General features: G+C 44.1%; 1 protein-coding gene across 3 annotated transcripts in view; it reads right to left on the bottom strand.

Moving 5' to 3' along the window:
- Window positions 1-5,752: 5,752 nt before the first annotated feature.
- The window catches only part of LOC143016333 (periostin-like), a 19,055-nt gene continuing 1,137 nt past the window's right edge, over window positions 5,753-23,670 (bottom strand). Inside the window, exons 3-23 of one of the 3 annotated variants that reach the window (XM_076170608.1) lie at window positions 19,933-19,997; window positions 19,640-19,797; window positions 19,388-19,552; window positions 19,027-19,173; window positions 18,791-18,932; window positions 17,507-17,719; window positions 16,240-16,374; window positions 15,209-15,357; window positions 14,378-14,514; window positions 14,086-14,216; window positions 13,751-13,881; window positions 12,491-12,593; window positions 12,328-12,395; window positions 12,179-12,224; window positions 12,025-12,063; window positions 9,422-9,841; window positions 9,299-9,334; window positions 7,263-7,307; window positions 6,914-7,000; window positions 6,494-6,532; window positions 5,753-6,294 (exon numbers count right to left, since the gene is read on the bottom strand). In XM_076170608.1, the coding sequence (XP_076026723.1) occupies window positions 6,239-6,294; window positions 6,494-6,532; window positions 6,914-7,000; window positions 7,263-7,307; window positions 9,299-9,334; window positions 9,422-9,841; window positions 12,025-12,063; window positions 12,179-12,224; window positions 12,328-12,395; window positions 12,491-12,593; window positions 13,751-13,881; window positions 14,086-14,216; window positions 14,378-14,514; window positions 15,209-15,357; window positions 16,240-16,374; window positions 17,507-17,719; window positions 18,791-18,932; window positions 19,027-19,173; window positions 19,388-19,552; window positions 19,640-19,797; window positions 19,933-19,997 (2,512 nt within the window). In that variant the 3' untranslated portion in view covers window positions 5,753-6,238. The remainder of the gene's footprint in view (window positions 6,295-6,493; window positions 6,533-6,913; window positions 7,001-7,262; window positions 7,308-9,298; window positions 9,335-9,421; window positions 9,842-12,024; window positions 12,064-12,178; window positions 12,225-12,327; window positions 12,396-12,490; window positions 12,594-13,750; window positions 13,882-14,085; window positions 14,217-14,377; window positions 14,515-15,208; window positions 15,358-16,239; window positions 16,375-17,506; window positions 17,720-18,790; window positions 18,933-19,026; window positions 19,174-19,387; window positions 19,553-19,639; window positions 19,798-19,932; window positions 19,998-23,670) is intronic. The other 2 variants (XM_076170609.1, XM_076170610.1) reach the window with 2 other exon arrangements.

Genomic DNA, 23,670 nt, shown 5'->3' with positions numbered 1-23,670 from the left:
ATTTATTTATTGATGTTTCTGTAATGAGGTTTACTGAAAATCATTTTTGACTCGGATGTGCAGAAACATCAATATTTGCTTTGGCGATCAATGCTGTTTCAAATCCAGGGATTCTTTTCTGAGATGAATGAAATGGAAAAGTGGCGGAAAATACCAGAACAAAATAAAGCTGAGGTCATAAATCAAGACCAAGCAAAAACCTGAAAAGCATCATCATAGAATCTGGTGTAATCTGTGTGTATGTAGTTCAGTAGTGTAGTTTAGTTTTGTAAAGGGTAAGCATCTCAAACTCCAGAGAAGTCAACTGAACATCAACAGTGATGGGGAAACCTTCAGATGTTGTTCTTCAGATGTTCTCCCGATGGGGACGGTCATCATAGAGACGTCGACATCATTAATGTAGACGCCGCTGTAATGTGTGCAAACTTTATCTTAACCTCAGTGTGTCATCTAGTAGCAAACTCCATAAAAGGAAAGACATTTTCAGCCGCTCTGCAAAATATAGAAATGAAGCCGGCACAGAGAACGAGATGATGGATGAAGACGAACAAGACCAAGAAGAAGAAGGATATCAACTTGTTCTGACGCAGAGGAGAAGCTCACATTTGTTTGTGCACACACTTGTTGAATGAGGTCCAGTGTATGATCTGGTCCCCTCAGCATGAGGAAGAGCTAATGCACACACACACACACATGCACACACATGTGCAGGAATTCATGCAGGTCAGGTGCTGGAGCGCCGCTGCCTCCCTCGCTGGCTTCTGATGTAAAAGGGCATCAGTAAGTCATGACATCATTCCCTCCACACACACACACATACACACACACACACACACACACTGATTCCATTAATGTCTTTCTCTAGAGAGGAACAATTGGCCAGAAGTACAAATCCACCGATCTGCACAGCAAATCCTGCAGTGCTTAGCTTGGCCGTCTGCACGTGTTCCTGTCTGTTAGCAGGGATGTGAAACTCTGACCACATCGTCCATTTGCTAAGATGTCAGCTGAGCTTAATGTGATGGAGACGTGGCTGTTTTCACCTCCTCGCTTTTCCTGGTTCCCTGTTTCTGAGCTCATTTGCTGTGGAGCAGACGTGGACGTAGAGACGAAGAAAGCTGATGAGGAGGCTTTTACTTACATTTAGTGTTATGTGCATCCGCATAAATGTATGGGAATAAAAGAATATTATATATTCTTTTTAACTTCACATGCAAATCCTTCAGAGTAAAAGCATCATAATGACGCCGTCCATGTAGAAAGTCAAGAAGTAAAAATGTAAAGAAGCTCAATGTACCTTAAAATTGTACTTGAGAAATAGGCTAAATATAAATGACAATAAATAAAAATATAAATTCTGTACTTTCAGACAGACAGACAGACACACGCGCACACACACACACACGCACACACACACACACACACACACACACACACACACACACTCCATGTAATTCCCCGCTCTTCCCTCTCACTCAATCCGTTACACAGCGAACCAAAGCCAACCACAACAGATTCAGTGTCAGTGGCACGTTTGGAGAGAGGTGACGTCGATCTGTCACAGCGGGCAGATCATCATCACCTCGCTCCCGACGGCACATCGCTCCTCCATCATGGAGAACCTCAGGCTGCATCCAGGACACAGCAGAGCCAGCTGGCCTTCGTTTGGAGACAAGAGAGCCGCTTGGAACTGAGCTCAGAGGGAAAGGAGAACTCAGGTCCGACCCTGAGAGGAGGGTGTGCAAGCACACGCTCACACACAGTGTCTGTGAGCGTGTGGCTGTGAGCGTCTGTCTGTGAGCGTCTGTGTGTGAGCGTGTGTCTGTCTCTCAGCCTTACAGACACACCATGGTGGCAGGTTGATCCATTACAGTTTGGTTTGTGATCTGTGATTGTGGCTTTGTCCTGAAACCACCAGAGTTTCCCACCTCAGGCTTTCACCTCTTCCCAAAAACAATTAAAGCTTTAACTGGAACACATTTGATCTCAGACGTCCCATCAGCTCAGATATGATCAGTGATCTCAGAGGACAGCCAAGAAAAAGACTTCTGTGGAATTAAGATCAGTGTGCGTGTGTGTGTGTGTGTGTGTCAGGCTGATAACTGCTTGTTATCTTGTTTTTATGATAGGAAACATTTAATTCACACTTGGTTGAAACTCTGGTAACACCCAGCTGGAGTTCAAACCCGCCCTGTGTTGATTGAAGCCCTTTTATAAACTTCCCTCACATTAATTAGCACACCAGGGTCTCGTCAGCGTCAGTGTGTGTCAGTGTGTGTCAGCTGTGTGTCCGCTGTGCCCCAGGTTCAGGAGCTGCTACGTGTTTAAAGCCACTTTGTTCCTCTAAAGTCAAAGCAAACGGGACACGATCAGATGTTTGGTGCTCTGACGTCAGCTGGGCGTCTGTCAACATCAGGACCCCCGGTGGGAGGGGGGTCATAACTGTCCTCACTGATATGTGTTATGGATTAGCCCCATGATTGCAACGCTGAAATACATAACTGAGGAAAAACCTACAAACGTGGTGAAATCATCAGGCCGACTGGTTGAAGGATGTGTTGCTTCAGGCCTGCGAGTGTGCGATTACTTATTGCACACATTTGATTTCTTGACATTTCCAGTCCAAAACACAGAACAGATTTGCATTCTCTTCCCTTTCCTTTATACTTTCTTATGTTGCATAATTCGTCAGGGGGCTGTGACTTCATACTTGGCCGCCTGTCGTTGCTGGAGGATGAAATGATCTAAATCACATCCATGATTATGGATATTAGTTTCTTTGTGGGTTTGATCCAACATTTCTCCTCCAGTAATCTGCTGCTGTTAGCACAAAGAGACAAAGGGGCTTCTCTGTCCTTCTGCATGTGGGCTCAGCACACACAATGTAACTCACACAGACTTTAAATCACATACATGTGGTGCAAAATATGTACCAAAACATAAACATATAGAATACGCATGAGTTATATTCCTAGAAATGTATTTCCTGAACAGCGCTGGGATTGCAAACTGCTGATAAGTGCAGTTGCTACCATGGTAGTCTGGGTAGTCGCTAAGGTGTACAGAGTGGTTGCTAAGGTGTGTGGGGTAGTTACTATGGTGTATGGTGTAAAGAGTGGTTACTATGCTGTATGGGTTGGTTGCTATGCTGTGTGGGGCGGTTGCTATGCTGTGAGTGAGGATGTCAGTGGGATTTTTGGAGAGGAAACTAATCAACTAATATCCAGTACATACTGAACACTTTGATGTGAACAGGGTCTGAAGGTTGAAGTATGCAAGTAGTGCCAGAAAAGTGTGTAACTGTGAATAATAAAGACGTAGACGCACACAATTATGGAGCGATTATGGATGCTGCACAGAAATGCTCCTGGATTCTGTATGTGAGTGAACGTTTGAGGAGTGTGATGTCTGTGGAAAGAAAGCCTCCTTGTGTCTGGTTCTCCTGGCGCCTGCTGCTCCGTCAGGCCCGCCAGAGGGCACAGGTTCAAATGAGTTGAGTCCAGGGTGAGAGGGGTCCGCCATGGCTTTCCCTGCCTGCTTCCTGACTCCGGATGTGTCCAGGACCTGGAGGGTGCCCAGGGCGGGGATCCATCTAGCAGACCAGACTGTTAGCTTCTGCCTGTTCTTCCACTGTTTGGTGGCAAAGACGAAATTGTATTCTATCTTTATGACTGCATCAACAAAACCCAAAGCAGTCGCCAAACTAAACGTCACCACTTCACCCCTGGATTACATTAAATACTAAATGTTCTAGAACATTCAGAGTGCATTCAGCCAGTGTGTGTCTTGTTCTATGAAAGGAAACACAATGTCCCATGGCCAGATATGAATCATGGTCTCCTCAGGTTGAAGTCAAACATCTTTATTGGGTATTTTACTACAAACGTTCCGGTGCACAGTAGACAGTATTGTATCTAATGATTTATTGATTGAACTCACTCGCTGGTCTTAGGACTTTTTCAAGTAGGAAGTTGGAAATTTTGGATTGTTGCGTTGTCTTGAACTCAGCGTGAGCGTGAGGGCTTAAGAGTTAGGAGTTTGTGCTAATCCTTTGATGGATCGGCCTGAAGTAGCAACACGCTTGGAGAAGAGGCAGAGGGCAGAGGAGCAGCATGATCACATGGGCTGTGTGTACAAAACACTACAGATTCTTTGACACAACGAATTATCCACAACATGTCAGAGACGCCACAAACGAGCTGTGTGCACGAGCCTGTGGCTGAACAAGAACCAAGGCCCTCTACGCCCCTGTGCTGCATTCTGAACCACGCCAAGGCCAAACAGTTTCCACAATGACCTCTTGTCATCACGTCGTTATCTGCTCTCTGTGACGTTAAGCCTGCTGCTGCAGCACCGCGTTTCCTTGTGCAAACTTCAACTCCCCTCTGCTGCTGCTGCCTCCCGGAGGAGCATCCATGGATCATTTTAACGATGTTGAAACAGGCCTCCATTCAGGGCGCCGTTCATAACTTCTAACCCACTGTCCCATGACATTTGGCTCCACCAGAGGAAAATGGAATCACTGGAATTTATGTTTGATACATTCACATTACTACTGGTGTTTACAGTTACAGTACAGTGTTGTGTATGTGTTGTGTACCCACTGTACAACAGCAAACTATGACCCTTCAGTGAATCAATGCACTGCTGTCTTATATAAGCACTCATTTAGATGTAGGGAGTAAAAAGTCTCATCTTGTTAGTCATTCAAAATGACTCAACACAAATGAAGTGGAAGCGACTGAAAGTTAGCATGTAAGGAAATCTGAACAGACTTGGTCCTTTAAACGGTCAGGTTCAGTCACTGAGGAAATATGAAGTCACCATTCATAAGATCCATATGAGTGTGTGTTTGTAAATACACCCACACTTGTCTGGACACACCCTCACACGCAACACACATGTATGAAAACGTGTGTGTGGAGAGAATGAGTGAAGCCTCAACAGCAGATAAATGGCGTCTGCATGTACACAAGCGTTTCTTACTTTGCTTTGGTTTCAGGAATCACACGGAAAACAGCTTTGTGGATAGAGAACGAAACCCTTGATGCATCTGCTCGTCTGGTTTTGTCGTCTAATTGCTTGCACCTACGACCCAAAGTACCTGAGACACACCTGAGAACCTGGAATACAATGTGCAAGCAATTTATGTAATGGCAGGATAGAAAACCTGCTGGATGTCGTTCCTTGTAGGACTGGTTTGGAACCGCTGGTCTACACGATGTCACAGATAGTAGATTTGAGTTCAGCTGAAAGAAGACGCGCAGATCGTCTCTATTTTCCTTCTTTCTTTTCCCCTGTAAGTGTTTTGTTTGAGAGGCGTTTTCCTTGTTTTCAGTTTGTCAACAAAAGAAATCAATCCAACATCACCACATCGTGTTTGGTTGTATTTTACAGCTGATATGAAGCCGATATGTTTCACCAGAAAGTAAACATTGTTAATCATTTTTTCCCCCTATTTTCAATGTTTTACAACGTCCCTTGTGAGTACAAACAGTACAGGTTGAGTAATTAAAGGACGATCCAGCTCAGGACCTTGTGTCTTATTGGTTGGTGCACTTCAGGTTTTGGAGCTTTCACACCGTCTGAACTGAAAAGTCTTAATATGTCCCCACATCAAACCATTCACAAAACTGTCATCACATTTGGAGGACTCATTTATTAACCTCTTGTTTGAGGTCAAAACAAGAATACATTTTGGTTTTGTGGCATGAAAATAGAAGAACAAATATGGAGGCTTTGATACAAAAGCACTGTGCACTGTTGTTTAATTATCTTTGGATAATTTACAAAGGTACAGCACAACATGTAACTGTAGAAAAACATGGACATAATTTCCTTTAGTCATTAACATGCATCCGTTGTACAGAATGCGAGCACTGTAACAAAGCATACAGAAACGCTCCTCAGCCTTCTGTTTTACAACGTGAATAAAAAGCAAACCACTGCACACATGTATCACCTCTCACCCCAATTTACACCGTAGAAAAAGTTCATATCCCCCATTGTGTACTTACATTACTTACATGAATGGTATTTCTAAAGTCATTGCTGTAACGCATCATGCTTATCACATATGGTCCAGACAGAATAGTAAACAATCATTCCTGGCAGTTTTGGACAAAGAAATAGCTAGATTGGTTTTGCCGCTCCCTATCGGTCCACAGTTTGTCCTCCAGCACTCAACCAGGAGCGCCGGGGGTTCATTCAGTCTCTGCGGTGAGCTCCGTCCTCTTCTTCACACCCTCGGCTTGTGGTGGCGTCTGACCAGCCTGCCTTTCCGCCTCATCCCGGCTGTGAAGAAGAGCGAGAGAGAAGGTGAAGAACTGGCGGGATGACTCAAAAGTGAATAATGGAAAGGAAAGTTGAGCAGCCGGGAGCAAAGACAACAATGATGATTTGCTGATATTTTCCAGCAGTGATGATGTGGATTCTGGCACAATGTTTTCATTTCTATCCAGCATTCATGTTGATGAGAGTGTCATCAGCCTACCTGGAGGTCTCCTGGCAGCCGCGACTCTACCGCCTCCCTCTGTGAAACAAGCAGACGAAACAGTCAATCACTGCATCTGAACACACACACACACACACACACACACACACGCACACACACACACACACACAAACACACACACACACACACACACACACACATGGCTACTACCAACATTTCCAAATCCTCGCATTCTATTTTGGTGTCTATTTTGAAACCTTTGATGTGAACAAATCCTGTAAAAGAAAACAACTTCTCTTACTTGCTGCAGCACTGAAATGCAAACTGAGTGTAAACAAGCTGCTGTCTTACAAGGGGGCCGCTCCTGGAAGGCCCACTCTGCTCTGATTGGCCAGTTCAGGGCTGAGATTGGCCAAAGACTCACTGTGTTCTAGAATTCTTGGAACCTTGAATATTCACCTTTAATGATTTTGGAGATTCTCTCTGATTCCTCTTCGATCAGATTTGGGTTGCCGTGGATTGTGGTGATCTTGGAGAAGTCCGGACCTATACATTCACATTTAAACACCATTAGTTCTAAAATGCAGATACGTCTTGTCCAAATGATTGTTTGAAGTTTCAGTTACATCGCTTGAAATGGCTTCACAATCTCTTGTCCACCTAACCACTTGCCTACAGTTCTCACCCACTCCAGAACTGACAAATGGAGCTGTGGATTTGTTCATGTGATCATTTCAAGGAGAAAAAGACAGAAACATTTGATAGAAACCAGCTTGGTATGAAGAGTTCATGTATGAGGAGGCCCTACCCTCAATGATATGAGGCTCGATCACCGCGGTGTATCTGGCTCCACCTTCAGACCGGCAGCACAGAAGGGCGTTGAAAAGTCATTTAACGACTTAGCAACTGTACTGACTGACACACGGACACAATGACAGGTACACACACCCTGCAAACACCGCCTCCACCACCGCCAACACAAAGTCAAGCTCAGATGTATTTACGAGCACACTCACATGCGCGCTCACACACACAAATGCGTGCCAAATACAGGTGTGCCAAAGGGAGGGGGGTGGGGGGTGGAGGGTGGGGGTACCTGGCTTATGTAGAGACGCTGGGCCTTCAAGTGAATGAAGATGATGGTTAAATTCACGAGTGGTCGGTCACTCGTCAACAATACCAACATCTGCGCTGACCTTTCTTTCTTGAATTATGTGAATTCACAACTGAATTCACATAATTCAAAACGAACCATGTTATGATTACGTAGCAGAAGACGGTATCATAGATACTTTAACAAAAAATGGTTATCATTGTATGTGTTGTGCGTTATTTGGAGACCTCAATATTTTTGAAGTCATTATTTTGCACACCGTCCTAAAATGCACTCATTGCATTTTTGGAGCTTTGGGGGCGTGTCTTTATACTATTCACCAATCAAGTAGATCACGCATTCAGTCTAAGCAGAAGGGTGAGATCAAATTGGGTGTTGCACACACGTGTTCCCAATCAAATCTGGACTGTTCCTATTTTGTTTGTATACCCTTGGCTACACAAAGATGCAAATATTGATGAATGAAGCCCAGTAAGAGAGCAAAGCTGTTTTCTGTAGCCCCAAATTTAAGCTTCAGGTCACCAGGGAAGCAGATTTAGGTTTTGCTTGAAGCTGGCCTACCCCTGCACCCACAAAAGCCATCAGCCCAATAGAGTTGGGCGCCCCCAAATGCCACATTATAATTTGCACACTGCAAACACACACACACACACACACACACATTAAAACTAAACTCTACAGTTGAGCGATTCATCTGCCTGCGAGACAAGACAACTGATGGAAAGATGAAGACAGATGGATAAACAGTGAGATGGACAGACATCCACATCATCATGGTGCACCATGGGAGATACACGATCATACAGTGTGTGTGTGTACGTCTGTATGAAGACATATGACTTCACCAACTTGGCTCTATCTCACTCCAGGAGAAGTTAACAGAGTTCACGCAAACTTCTTAAAACAAAACAAGTTGATGGTGTTTTGAATGGAAGCTGGCCAAGACCAGTTTGAGATCTAAAGGAACACAGTGTTCTGTGTGTACAACAGTGAATACAGCAACTTTAAATCCAGATGATATGTGATCCTTCAGCAATGTCGCTGTCAGGAAGCTCTGCAATACTTTGTCTAGCCTTCTTCATCAAACTACAAAGGAAATGGTCCTTCAGAATAATTTGCAACACTGACAGCCACAGCTCATCCAGGATCACCTGAGTTACTGTAGACTAGTGACGCACCAAGTGATCTAGCAGCATCTCATCTTAATTAGGAGGTATAGGGTGGGTGAGTTGTCAGGGCTCCAATTGGAACAAAGCATTTCCCTTTTCTGCTGTTTTTCTGCTGTTTTACAAATCCTTAAGTCAAACTCTACCAAACAAATATCCAAAATTTAACTGAAATTCTTAAATAACACAGGCAATACTACAAACAACACACAAAATAACTCTTGGGATCGTGCCACCAATGTCCTGACGTCCTAAATGTCTTAACTGAGAGGTTTGAACTTTGCTCTTGGACAAAATACAGCTTTAAGACACAACATCCAGGATCGACCAAATGTCGATGAAACGATGAAAAACCACCCTGTTCCCACGGAAACAGTTCACACCATGAAAACGATGTCTGAGTATTGATGATCACTCAGGAAATGAGGTGAAAATGGAGTTCACAGAAGAGGATGATGCTCAATTTGATGCATTTGTTAGAAGAGCGGTTAGAAGACGCATGAGAGTGCTGAGACGTGGACCATCATGCCCTTCAGGTTAGAACACCTGCTCACACAAACTGACCTGAGCTGTGGATCGTGCTTGAGTCCTGATCGCCAACTGTGTTCAAGAAAGACACCGTCAGATTTTTTTCACTTTGCTAAACCCTAGATTGATTTGACCTTCGACAAATGTTCTGAAACTCACCATCAATGACTCTGGTGACCTTGGTATATGTTGGGTCGCCTTCCACGCGTCGTGTAAACTTGGTGATAGAAGGCTCCCCCTCCACGACCTTGGTCAGCGTGGTGATGGAAGGCTCCCCATGGATGACCCTTGTCAGCGTGGTGATAGAAGGCTCACCCTTGATGACCTTTGTCTCCGTGGTGATGGAAGGCTCCCCTTGGATGAGCTTGGTCAGCATGGTGGCGGATGGGTCCCCTTGGATAACCACCTCAGTAACGGTTGGTTCTAATTCAATTACTCTAGTTACCTTGGTGATGGTTGGATCTACGTCGATGACCCTGGTAACCTTGGTGATGGTTGGATCTGCCTCGAAGACCCTGGTAAGCTTGGTGACGGTTGGATCTCCGTCGATGACTCTGGTCACTTTTGTTACTTCGGGGACTGGGAGGTGGGACAGGAAGTGCAGCGTGGGAAAAACAATTAACACAATTTAATCATTAATACTTATAATAACTCTTGACAATATTTTTAGAGACTATTTTATTACAATTATTTTAGAAAAGTAGACAGAAATGTAAGTCCATTATAATTATGCTGCATTGAAAGTGTTAGCATGCTCCGGTCCACCCTTCTGTTTTAACCTGCATCAACGATTGTGATTGTGTTTCCTTTACATTTCCTTTAATCCACAGGATTTGCAGCCAGTCTGTAAATTCCTATTTGTGTCTAAAACTCTAAACTCTAAAAATGTAAATCCTTGCTCAAAATTTGCATTGACACGTGGCACAGAAACTTCAAGCACATTCTTTCTCCTTATTAGATTTTCTGCTTCTCAGCAGAGACTGACAGTATTTATGTGAGCCATAAAGAGATGAAAGCGAGAGGGCGTCTGACTGTTCGCCTGAGGTCTCCTGATGTTTGGTGTGGTCTGGTAATCCCTGCCAATCCCCGGTCCAAATCTCTAAATGAATCAAGGTGATTGAGAGATTTGTCTCACAAAAAGCCTCAATTAGTAATACCAATGGAATTGTTTTCTTTCATCTACTTTCCGTTGGCGTTTCTGTGTGAAATTCAAATGTCTGACACATCTGATTTGCTGATCAAATATCTTACATCTAAAATGATTCTGAAGTCTCCAACAAACCGAATCAGTTGATCATGTTGGTGGTGCAGGAAGGACATAAATACATTTCTCATCTTTGCTCACACATGCACACGTGTGTCCGTAGAGTAACATGTGTGTTCGGCACGTGTGATCATTTATCTCTGAATCTCAGGATTTTTTGCTCTCTGTCCAGGCAGGATGTGTGGGGATCAAAAACACAACTCCTTGTAATCCAAACCATTTGTCTTTTATTGTATTTTTGCCCTCTCCTTAATGGTTCACTAATTTACCCTAGTTATAAAAATAATGAAATACTACAAGGACAATCCATTGCTCCCATTCAGGAACCCCTCAGCCACGCGTACTCTTCAGCCTGCTGAGTGTCGTAAAGTAGCTCATAAATGGTCCAATAAAATCCACACGCCGTCCTCCTGTCTGTCTCTCAGGCTGGATGGTTTGTTAACATTCAAGAACTGTATTTAAGTACAGCTTTCACAGAGAAGGAAAAAGATATTTTAATGATACTTTTATCTGACAGGTCTACTCTACTCTACTCATTCTTGTTACTTTGCAAATTAAGACATTCAAATCAGAGATACAAGTTTATGTACATAATGAATTTATCATTTAAACTGACAGGAAAGCAGGAAACGTCCTTCACTCCTAGGTGAAACCGACATTAGAGGCAGGACTGATCATGTTTACTTTGATTTATTTTATTTTATTGCTAATACATATTGAATTTTAAATGAGAAGAATTTTCAAAGGAGGATTTTTACTTCAAACTTGATTTATTTTTGTGTGAGTTTCCCTTTTTAAGTAAGTAGTAGACAGATTCTCTATCTCTTTGGCTCATGACCCCATGAAATGAAACTCTGTCTGCTGGTGAATCCTGTTGTTCTTCAACTGCAAAGTGGTAAATGGTTTAGGTAACATTTGTCTTTGCCACGTTTCATTTGAAGAATTTTCTGAACATACCACCCCTACCAAAGCAACAGATCAGCTCAAATCCCTCTGAAGGTCCTGACCCTTCTGTTGGGAACCTCGGCTCTATAGTTCATGAAAGCCTAATTATCTTCCATGAAGTCCGACTTCATCTTTCCTATGTTACCCAATACATGAAGGCCTTCTTGGATCTGTGCACTGGACTGCATCCAACAAAATGAAAAACATCCAAGAGTCCTCTGTGGTCTCTTACTGTGCTGTGACAGCCTAATTACCTCATCCCTAAAGGACCTGATTAAAAATGCCAAGAGGTCCAAGTGGACTTAAGCAACAGCGAGAGTGGATAATGGAACAAAGAGGACGGACTCTGGCAGAGCGATAACATGTATGTAATATGTATGCAGCTTTGGGTTGGATTTCACTCAGAAGGAATGCTGCTTTGGCACAAAGAACGTGTGTTTCCATGACAATATCAGATGACATGATTTAGTTTCAAACGTAGTCACGTCTTTTAAATCAGCACTTCTCATTGCAATGATGCATTCTATTGACAAAGCAGATGGAGTGACTCTACCTGTCTCGATGTAATGGGTAGTCGTGGTGATGGTCCTCTCTGGGAAATGAGTGATTAGTTTGATTAGTGTGATTGATGAGTGTGATTAGTCTTGATGAAATGTTTGCAGATGACATGAGCTTCGTCAAATTAAACTGGCTGCAAGGAAACTTACTGATGAAGGTGAGCGGAATATCAGCGTAAGAAAATCCAGAAACAAACTAAACAAAAACAAAAACAGAGACAACAAGACATGATGAACAAATTAATGAAAATATGGCTTTAGCAAATACAGTCTCCACACAGGCCTTCCCCTCTCTCTACCTTTATATGGATGTACTTAATCAACCTCTTCAGGAGCACCATGAGGTCCTGACGGCCCACTGGAAGGTCTGTGAGTAATAGACGTCATTAAATTACAAAGAGTAATTCACCCAGGCTTAAGTGTCGACAAAGCAGAAATGCAGTGAACATGTAGAACTCTCACCCCCTGGATAGAGAACATTCTTCACCACATGGATCACGCCATTTGTTGCCATTAAGTCACTGTCTGGCACATTCACAGAGTTAACGTGGATGGAGTTGTTGACCTGGGAATAATCACAAAAGCAGAATGCGTATCAAGCGTTGAATCGTTTTAAAAGCGGACAAATAGATCTGTTTTCACTCATCTCATCTGGATGGCATTTCAATATGTTTACTTTTTCACAGATGGCAGCATACTAGGACAAACATGCCTTTTAAACCCAAGGAACCTTTCTGGGAAACCTTTTGAAATACACTTTGCTGGGATTTCGACCGGGAAAAGTACAGTAACTGCTCTGTTTGAGTAATCCTGCTATTAAACACTGAACAAAACCAACCAATGGAAGCCCTGTCAATATAAATGCAAAAAAGGATTGCATTGGGGTTCCGGAGCTACTTCCTCACTTTTAGTTCCTGGTGAAAATGGGAAATCCAGATGTCACGATCCATTGTTGGAAGGGAAAGCTGGGAATTCCATTCATGGTATTTAATTTCCTGAAATTTAAAGTCTTCTCTGAGATTAGCAGGGGTGGACACGCACATTAAGCCCTGTCACGTCCCCTCACTCCTCCACAGCCCCATTCCTCAGACAGGCTCAGCCAAGTCATTTTCAGCCACGGTCTAATTAGAAAAGATTTGAGCCATATTTTCCCACTAAGGGACATCCCTCCATTCATCTCTACATTCCGCTGAAACCTGAATTGCCCGTTCATCTATACAGGAAGCCCTGTAGATCCGATGGAAGGCATTTGCTGATAACCCAATAGCGCTACAAGGAGACGGGGCAAATGAGTTAATGGGTGAAAAGATAAGACGACCTGAAGCAGACAAAGAAGAATGGGTGACAGAGGAAAGGCGGTTGAATACTGCTTCAGGGCATTGATGGAAATGAGACTGAGGCAGGAAAACAGATTTCATTAGTTTTGGCAGAAATGTCCAGCTTTGTATTAAGGGCTCTTTGATGCTATTGTTTAAATGACGGGGTAGGGAATGATCGTCTTACAATGAAAGCTCAGGGAGAAGAATGTCGAGCACGCAGCTGAACAAACGTGTTTATGTGCGGTCCTTTTATACATAGGTAATTCCCAGGTTCCCATTTAGTGGCAATGAGAGCTCATCAATCAAAGAGGAGAGGAGAAAATGCAAAGTAAGCCTCAAATGATGTTCCAGACCCTCAAAGTTTGTGCCCAAACTCCCACACAAGACGGCAGATCAAACTTACTGATTTAACCTGGAGGTTGTTGCCCTGGATAGTTTTGAGCATATTGGTAACTCCTCCCTCCAGTCCACCGTTGATGAAGACGCCGTTACTGAAGTGGTACAGAAGGATGGTCCTCAAGGCGTTCACATCACCTGCTCAGGGCAAACATGAGGCATGCTGTCATCGCTTCAAGAAATGAAATGTTGTTGTTGTAAACAGTCAGCAGCTTCAAAGGATTTTAGGGAAATTCATTTCTAGTTATCTTTCAATTCCTGAAATACATCACATCCGTCTAATATTTTTGAAATGGGTCTTCAAAGTGAAGACGCCTGTACTGGTCCCAGTGGTTTACTGACGGGTCAGCAGAGTGAAGTCCTCCTCGCTGAGTCCATCGAATGCATCATCTGTCGGTGCAAAGATGGTGTAGGAGCCCTCCTGTTTGAGCAGCTCAGTCAGACCTGCGCTCTCTATCAGGGACAGGAAAATCCTACATTCAACACAAAAACAGAATGATGTCAATAATACGATCAAAAGTAGTCCCATTGCGTCAGTTTGTAGCTAGCTAAGAAAGCTGGCAAGCTGCTGGAAACTCTTGGCATAATGTAGTTCGCAAGTACAGTAAAAAATATAGATGTCATCACGTCTTACTTGAAGCGTCCATCAGCAAACAGGATCTCGTAGAGTGATCTCTCGGCCGGTTTGATGAGTGACGTCATGAGGTGGAGCGCTCCGTTGCTTCCCTCCTTACTGCCGCGCACCATACATGCGTTTTCTATACACACAGCCTGGTGACAAAAACACACAGACACAAAGTTTCTCTTTCAATTCCACAAGTTTATCATGTTGGAATTTGCACAACAACATGTTCCACTCATGTGGCCTTGAAAACTAAATGTGTTCAATAAATGAAGTACGAGTTTGAGTGTTTGAAATAGAAGGAACATTGTTAATAACAGCGGCTACAACTCAGATGAGCCGTCTCATTTTTCTGCAGTCGCTTTGTTGCTTGAGTTTTGGCTTGGTTGTTGCTAGTTCCTGTGATTTTTGCTAAACTTTTGGAGGATTTCAACAATTTCCCAAACATTTCCAGGCCTTGAATACACACATTCTGTTCTGTTTTTTTCCAGGGCATGCAGAGAATATAGAGATCTAAAGGTCAGAGGTCAGGGAAAGTCACACTGTGATAAATCAAGCAGGACAACTCAGCGTCTCTGTGCGGCTTCAAAACACATCTGATTCTAATGCACAAACCACCAGAAGGTGGAAATTTGCCATTTTATTGGGCGACTTTAAGAGCAGACATCTTGCTAAGTCATTGTAACACGCCTTTCACACTGAGGCCAAACGACTACACTGACTCTACATTTCTTACTTTTTAACTGCAGCTTCCTGAGTATAACTCTCTTTGACTGGCTGACACATGAACACACCCACAGACACACCCACAGACACACACCCACACCCACACAGTGTTCTTACAGTGCGGTAGATGAAGACTCTGAGCAGCTTGCCAGCCAGTGTTTCCAGTAGCTGTCCGTTGTAGAGCTCGCCCAGTGTAACTTTAAGCTTTAGGATGTGGTTCTCCAAGATGATCTTCAGCAGGCTTTGGTCTGTTGACATCACCTCGTCTGTCACACACACACACAAAGAGGGAAAGTCACAAATACAAAACGATTTGCGTGAAACCTGATGGCCTAAACAGTAAATGTAATAGAAGTCGCAAGCTGTATAAAATAACTAAGAGCATATATAATCTACATTTATTGAGCCGAGTACAATGTTTTGTTACAATTACTTGGGTACTTTCCATTTAGTTTCTCCTTTACTGCATTTCAGAGGGAAATATTGAATTTTTAATGCATTACATTACGATCATTTGACAGACGCTTTTATCCAAAGCGACTTACATTACAGTACCACCCTTCGCAGAGGGGGGAGCAATTGAGGGTTCGGTGCCTTGCTCAGGGGCACCTCGGCAGGGGCTCGAACCGGCGACCCTCCGGTTCCCAAGCGGAAGCACTACCCACTGAGCCACTGCCTCACCCACTACATTGACTTAACAGCTGTTGCTACCGTTGACTTTTGTATTCGAAGCCCGTCACACTACAAATTGATCCAGCAGACGAGGTTTCAGCCTTGTAATAATGATAGTCAGTCCCAAAAGCTACATACCAGTAGCTAGCAGGCTAGCAAGCGCACTGGCAGTGGTGTGTGAAATTACATTAGCTAACAACATTAGCCTCCATTTTGGATTGCTGCCTGCTTTGAGCTCCACTCAGCCAGGACGGTTTGCTTTTGGTTGTCAGTGTGAATTTATGTGTCAAGATTGAATCAAAGTTGAAAAGGATGTGGAATATTGCTGGAATGAATTGAAAATGCTCGAATATTGCTGTGGTAAATGCACACGAGGATTTAAATTGACCCCGAATATGATTGAAAGATTCTGTAGGTGTCAGCTAAGCAGTCGTATTTTCCTGTTCATAAAGTGTCTCTGTCATTGTTCCACTCACTGGTGAAGGCGGTGTTGACAGGAGCCAGGAGTGTGTATTCTGTCTTGGGGCCGATGGCGGCGGCTAAGCCCAGTTCAGACACCATGTCGTTGAAGGTGCTCTGGGAGTCGCCCATCAGGTCCATCACTTCCTTGGCTTGTAGTGAAAACACACACACGCTACTGTTACATGAAGATTTAACGAAAATTCAAGAATCATTTTCAGTAACATCAACAGACGATCAGGATAACACAAGAAGCCACACGTTTCCTGAAAGGGTCGGGGAAAACCACAGAATGAATGTGACAGGGACCAGAACCACACAAAGAACCACACAACGGAGAGAGTTACATGATTGAGTGTTGGGTGGTGCACAAACCATAGCCAGTCCACAGAGAGGTTGGGAAAAAGTGATATAAGTCAGTTGAGTCATCCTGAATACTCTCCACAAGTGGGTGTGTGTGGTGTACAGGGCCAAAAGCTTGACCCCTACAGTGAGGGGGGTCTGGCTCTCATATGATGGAGGGGGGGGGGGGGTTCTGGAATCAAACACTGGCAATCAGTATAAAGTGAGTTTATCCTGCGGGAGTCGTCACTTCCAGGATGACAATGCCCCCTCCCATAGCACATGAGGGGTCAGGGGATGGTTACAGGAGCGGGAAAATGATGTCAATCATCTGTTACAGCTTCTCAACAAAGCAGGTAGTCCAGATGTAAAAGTGAACCAATTTTATAAATACTCAAAGTTTATAGTTTTCTATGGTAAAGCCCCCCCCATATCTCCTGTTTTCCCCCGTGTGTGTGTGTGTGTGTGTGCGTTTGTGTGTAGGTGGAGTGGACGGTGCTTCCTCCCTGGGCAGCCTGGCTCCCTCCTGATTGCAGCTCATTCACTTCACCTGTCGAGCCCACACACCTGCCTTCCATCAACTCAACAACGTCTCTAATCCGGCTCTGTATCCACTCATCACCTGATTGATGCTTTCTTTCCTAACGTTCCTGTGTTTCTCCTTTGCATTGCCTGGTATTGATCATTCTGTTCCAGATTGAGAATTGTCTCTGTCGTTTCCCAACTCTCTGACATATCTGGTTTGATCTCTGCCTGCCTCCACCCTCTGAGTTTGCCTTTGCCTGTATGAGTTTTTATGTATGACCTGTATTTACTGATCTCCAACTCCACCATCATCCAAAACCAAATGAGGGAGGATCTTCCATCTCTCTATCTCAATCTATATGTGAAATCTACCAAAGAACACCTGTCTGAATGACTGAGAGGTTTGCGGCGCGTTACCTGAGTTAGGGACGAGCACCTGGTCGATCTGGTGGATGACACCATTGGTGGTGACGATGTCCTTCTTCAGCACCATCTTGATGCCATTGACGGTCAGACTGTCGCCGTCACAGCCGATCTCGATGGTGCTGCCCTCCTCTGTCTCGTACACAGACCCAGCCATGATGGCCTCCGAGCACTGGACGGTGTTCAGCAGGTGGTAGTTCACCAAGGCTGACGGGGGCAGAGAGGTAGAAAGGTTTGTTTAAGAGGTTAAAGGTTTGTTTAAGAGGTTAATATTAATTCACTTGAACTTCTCATCTATATTTTCTCAAATGTCATCTTGTGTTTTTTTTAATGTTTTTATTTTGTGTAAAATAAGTAAAGTGGGGGTAGAAATGATTTCTTCCATGGTTTCATGCTTGTAAAAACCTATTGTTTGCATTGATTTTTGGAATGTACACAATCCAAGGTTAAAGTTACACAATCATTACTCAGATTTCACACACACACATACACACACACACACACACACACACACACACACACACACACACACACACACACAATCTCTCTCTCCCTTACACACACACACACTCTAATATCCTCCAAGACATATTTAGGCACTTCTGTCAACATTTAGATATGGGATTACACCTCCAGCTGAATCCAACTGTCAAACCAAAAAGGAAACCTGGCTTGCAGAAGCCGTTTACCATACAGTTTCAATTATAGACTACGAAACCTTCCAAACCCACAGAAACTCGAAGGTAATCAGAGACACGCTGTTAACGACTCTCTCCGTGGTTCAGACCTCAAAACGCTGCCGACCATCTTGACGTTGGACGGAGTTCTAACACGGTTGGTCAGCAAAGTCCGCTTGCCAAGTGTCTGAGAATTTATCTGAGGTTACATTGTTCCCAGATCGGCCCACTGGCAGAGAACGCCGCAAACCAGCTTCACGTTAAAAGATGTTCACGGCTGGTCCCAAGTCGATGAATAAGCAGATAAGCAGGCTGAGGTTTCCTGCTTCATTCATGTGGTTTGTGTGCGTCTATTCCTTATTGGCTATGAGGCTATTTCTGGGTATTTGATGGAGCCTCTGAGATTACACACACACACTTCCTGCTAAATTTTGGGGTTTTCAGTCGAGACAAGCAAGGAAATGACTACAGAGGATGGATGATCATTTTGGTTTGGTTTGTTTTAAATGTAATAAAAGTCACATGAAATCTTTGGGACCTAATTTATCTGATGGTGGTTCAGTGTCACTATAGTTTTGTGCCCATGAGGGTGCTGTGTTACCTGCGATCACAGCTTTGTCTCCCATGAGTCGCTCCAGATAGCCGGGGCCCAGTTTGGCGAAGGCGTCATTCGTGGGTGCGAACAGTGTGAAGTGACCCGGCTGGTCCAACTTGTCCATCATACCAGAAGCCAAAGCTGCAGCCTGTGAGAGGAGTGACGCAGCAGTTTGGCTCATTCTCTATGTTCATTTCAATACATGCAACTTTAACACTGCAACATCAGCGATCTTTACGTACACTGAAGGAAGAGAGGTCGTCATCGACATCCAGGACGTCCTTGATGGTGCTGCCCACGGCGCTGACGACCCGATCGATGACATGCACCACGCCGTTAGTGGCCACTTGGTTACCGTGGATGATACGGGCGCAGTTCACCGTCACAATCTGTGCAGAGAGAAAATTATAAGAGTAAGACAAAATAATGTTCAATTTGGAGTTTGAAAAGTATCAACAGAACCTCTGAAGTAGTAGTTGTAACGTATCGTCATTGATATTGGTACTGGTAATGTTTAAAGGATCCTTAACCCCGTGGTAAGTTACAGATATAATTCCACGATGTATCCATGAGAGATGTTCTGGTTCCAGAGCATAGACTGACCCCATTGGAGTAGTGGTTGATGTAGAGGCCGAGGTCGTTGTACATTGAATCGACGGTCATTCCATTCTTCATGTCTTTGGTCAGAAGTCGACGGTTGACCATGTGGTAGTGAAGTGCGTTGTAAAGCTCGATGTTGACGTTGCTCACCAGTGCAGATCGCAACACCTGGAGAAGTTGCAGTAAGCGGGTGTTAGTCAATACTGGATTGGGTTGCATCGGTCTAGATCAGAGCCCAGGGGCCAGATTACTCACAGGGTCCAGCATCTCCCAGGCTTCATTGCTGGGTGCAAACATGGTGAAGGAGCCTCTGCCTTCGATTTCCTCTCTCAGCTTGGATATGTCAGAGTACTGCTGGGTGGCTGTGGCCTTGATGAGCCCCAGAGTGCCGTACACGTGGTCAATGGGAGCCACTAGAGGGAGGAAGAGGGAACGGCATTAAGAAACTCTCTCTGTGTTTACGTGGTAGCTCTCTCTGACCTCCAAAGAGGCAATCCAAGCAGGTACAGGAGCTGGAATGTACGGATGGATGAGCCTGAGCTTCCTACCTGCAGGACATCCTTTGATACCCTCCATCTTCATGTATCCAGGACAGCAGTCGTACAGAACCGTCCTGCACGAACATACAAACGTTGTGTTACAGGAGATTTAAGGGAAAATCCTCTTGCGACTGACATCTAACAGTTGTAGGCTCTGAAATTTCAGTTTCTATGACATCCATCAACTCATTACAGCAATAAAGTTAGCATCATAAATAATTATCATCAAAAGAAATTGTAGGCCACCAAAGGCCTTGAAGAAAACAATTAGATCTAAGACTAAAGTGCTGGGAAACAGTCCAAATAAATACATAAATCATCAGCATATCATCCAAGTGAGCTAGTCGGTGGTAAATAAAGACCATGTGTAGTCTTTTTGTGTTTTTTGTTCACTCACATTTACGAAAAAAAATCATCAAAGAAAGACGGAGAGAGACGCACTGTGAATGCAATGCAAGTGCAGAAAATGAAGTGGTTTGCCAGATCGACCCAGCAGAAACGGCAGCTGGGAGGAAGAACACAATGTCTAGAGCAGCGATGGGAGAGAATGACGAGAGTCTGGAACGAGACTCGTGAAGAAATCTGACACGGGAAAGCAAATCTGCACAGAGGAGATCTCCCCCAGCGATTAACAAATCTGTAAGCCGGGAAAACAAATTAAGCTCAGACGGCAGCGTTGGTCCAAAAGTTAAAGCAACTCAGCTTACAGGATGAGACCATATGTGAAGTTAACTTATACATCATTGTGCTTAACATAGACCTGTTGTCCTCATGTCTGGACATCGTTCTTATTCTTGCCAGTAGTATAAATACTTTAGGTCGATAGAAAACATAGCAGACTGGAAGAAATGTGTTCTACTCATACCCAGCAGACATATGATCTCACTCTTCTCTTTTCTGTTTATACTGTTTATACTTATTAGGTCCCACTTATCCCAATTAGCAAGGAGATATAAAAAATGCAAATATTTCTTGTAACCATAAACATCATTGGGAGAACATTATAAGGCTGTAAGCTGTTGGCATCGACCAAACTGTGAAGGAAATGGCCAAAAAAAGCTAAAGAGATGATTTAGACTTAGAGAAACATCGTGGTCTGGCAACGCCAAGCAGGCGCGAATGTTTCACGCTCTCTCAACCAGCCGTTTGGTTTACAGAGCATCAAACTGCCACTCATCAGTCATAGAGGAGTGGGAAGCTTGTGGGGCATGAATCAGATCACAAACCACTGAAGACAACAATCGCAAACGCAGACTTTGTTCTGGGCCTCGGCCGAACTTCGCGCAACTCTTCCAAAACACCGAAACCTCCCGGTGAATCAACGCTGATTGATGGAACGACCTAACCTTCAGTGGGTCCAGTTGGCTCCTTACTCTCAACGCAGGAACTGTTTTGACACATTTGTAGGACTTTTATGGTTTCCTGCTTTATGTTTTCCAGTGGAAAGGCTGCGTTTTCTATATGAACTCAATACAATGGAGCTTCACATCCAAAACGCTTTGCTTTCCACTCCAGAGTGAGCAGCAGTGATGTATTATGTAAGAGTGCAAAGAGTGCAAATCACCCCCAAAAAACAGCGCCATCACTTCCTCCCTTCAACTCCCCAACATCCTCCTCACATTTTTTGGTCAATTCATCATCATCGGTGATTTAATTACAAGCTTCCAAGTTTAAAGCAAACAGAAACGCTGCTGCTGGTCGTTCCACGCTTCGGCGCAAACGTAGCGTAAATATCAATGCTGGTCTGGCTGTCAGGGGGCGATGAAGTCAGCGCTCCCAGGCTGCGACGTGACAGGATAATGGATGCAGTATAACGAGGAGGAGGAGGAGGGGGAGGAGCCAGCTGGCACTCCTCAGCCAAACCTCTGGCACTGTCGCCGAATGGAGCAGCCCAGGATGGCGTCCAGATGGGCAGATGTGCAAACAGAGGGCACAAACACACACACATTCACACACACACATACACGCACACACACACACACACACACACATACACGCACACACACACACACACACACACACACACACTAGGTGGGGCTGTCTGGCACTGGGAACAGATTACAGTTTTTCCTTTTATGTCATCGATCCACCGCACCTCTTTAATGAGCTCGTCATGTATGTCAGACAAAACACAAGCACACACGTGATGTTTGAGCCTCTCTGTATCTTTACATGTGAGGATAGGAGACAGAAATGTAAATACACTTGTTTTAAACCCTGGTGTATCTTTGTTTTCCTGACACTGCTGGGTGTTTTCAGTCTTTTATCAGTAAAGCACTTCTGTGTTGTGTAGCAGGCTGGGAGGGAATGATGTCACTAACCAACGCTCTTTTAGCTTTCCCACGTTTAAGAACCAGGCTTATCCTCACACACACACGCACACGCACACACACACACAGAGTGAGAGTGTGTATTTTTCCATCTCACTCTATGCCAATGCTGTAAACAAATCGACTTGAAACGAGGGAAATCTTGTTTAGGTAAATGTATAATATCTAATAAAGTGAAAGGAAATGTTTAGTTTGATGCGTCGTCAAATGTTTGAAGCCCAAATCAATCTCCTGTTGAATGTTTTGGATTCTTTTGGGGGTCTGGATTCGACACCTTAACTCAATCATGCCTGGTTGCATTGACAGAGTGCTGCCTAAGGTTTCTGCAGTATAAACAAGAGACACGGGGCAGAAGCTCCAGTCGAGCCTTTCACTCCGTCAACACATCAGCCGCTGTGATCCGGACGCATCAAGCTCACAAACCAGAGCGACATCACGCCAACAACGTATAAACCCTGCAGATAAACAGACAATCTGAGCCCCAAACACTCATCTACTCTCTCTAATCATCGGATCTTCACCTTTTATAGGTTTAAAACTTAATCTGACCCTCATTCTTAAAGCTTCATACCTCTGCATCACCGTTCACGGTTAGGATCAGACTGGAAAATAGAACGATACCAACATGAGCGACCACTGTTCAGTCGTGGAAAAACATTACAATATATATATATAGAAATATAATATATATAGAAAACCGACAAGTTATACTCCCAGAAAATCATTTCACCATAACATCGACTTAATGCCACTTTCATGCCAAGAAACTGAAACTGCAGGACACACACACACACGCGCGCGCACACACACACACACACACACACACACACACACACGAAAAAGCAATTAAGAGAAGCCAAAACATGTCAGCAGAGGAAGTCCCATATCAGTCACAGTTAAGTTGAGTTTACAACATCAGCGGAGCCACAACAGAGCGGAAAACCACAAAGCTGTGGGACACAAGATACAAGCTCAGACTGGCTGTGTGAGGGTGTGTGTGTGTGTGTCTGTCAGAAGTAAAAATACTCTTTGTGAAACAGAGCTGTAATTAAAATGACATCACTTCTAATTGAAGTTCCAGTTGCAATCTCCACTTCTGCTAAATTTCTCTTTGAATCATTCTACTGCTGTTCTACCCAGCAACAGACAGTTCAACTGTCCAATCATGGCAACAGATAAATGCAGTGAGAAAAATTTAAATTCTAAATATACTTTCCCCAAAATCAGAGGAAGTGTAAACCCTTCTTCCTCTGAGCTGCACTCAAACCTGCAGGACTCCAGTAACGTTACTGTGCATATGAAGCTGAGATCCGTATCTCTCAGGTGCTCAGGGGCCAGACCAGCCACCATCAACACAAAGGTCAAAAGGTCACAGCCGAGGAAGCAGCAGGGAGTGAGAAGACGCCACAGTGTGTAC

This window comes from Genypterus blacodes, unplaced genomic scaffold (genome assembly GCF_046128005.1).
Source record: "Genypterus blacodes isolate CSIRO-AG114 ecotype Tasmania unplaced genomic scaffold, CSIRO-AGI_Gbla_v1 ptg000225l_1, whole genome shotgun sequence".
In the NCBI taxonomy this organism is placed as follows: Eukaryota; Metazoa; Chordata; class Actinopteri; order Ophidiiformes; family Ophidiidae; genus Genypterus; species Genypterus blacodes.
Note: the sequence above shows the minus strand (reverse complement) of the source record. Positions and strands in the feature narration are given on the sequence as shown.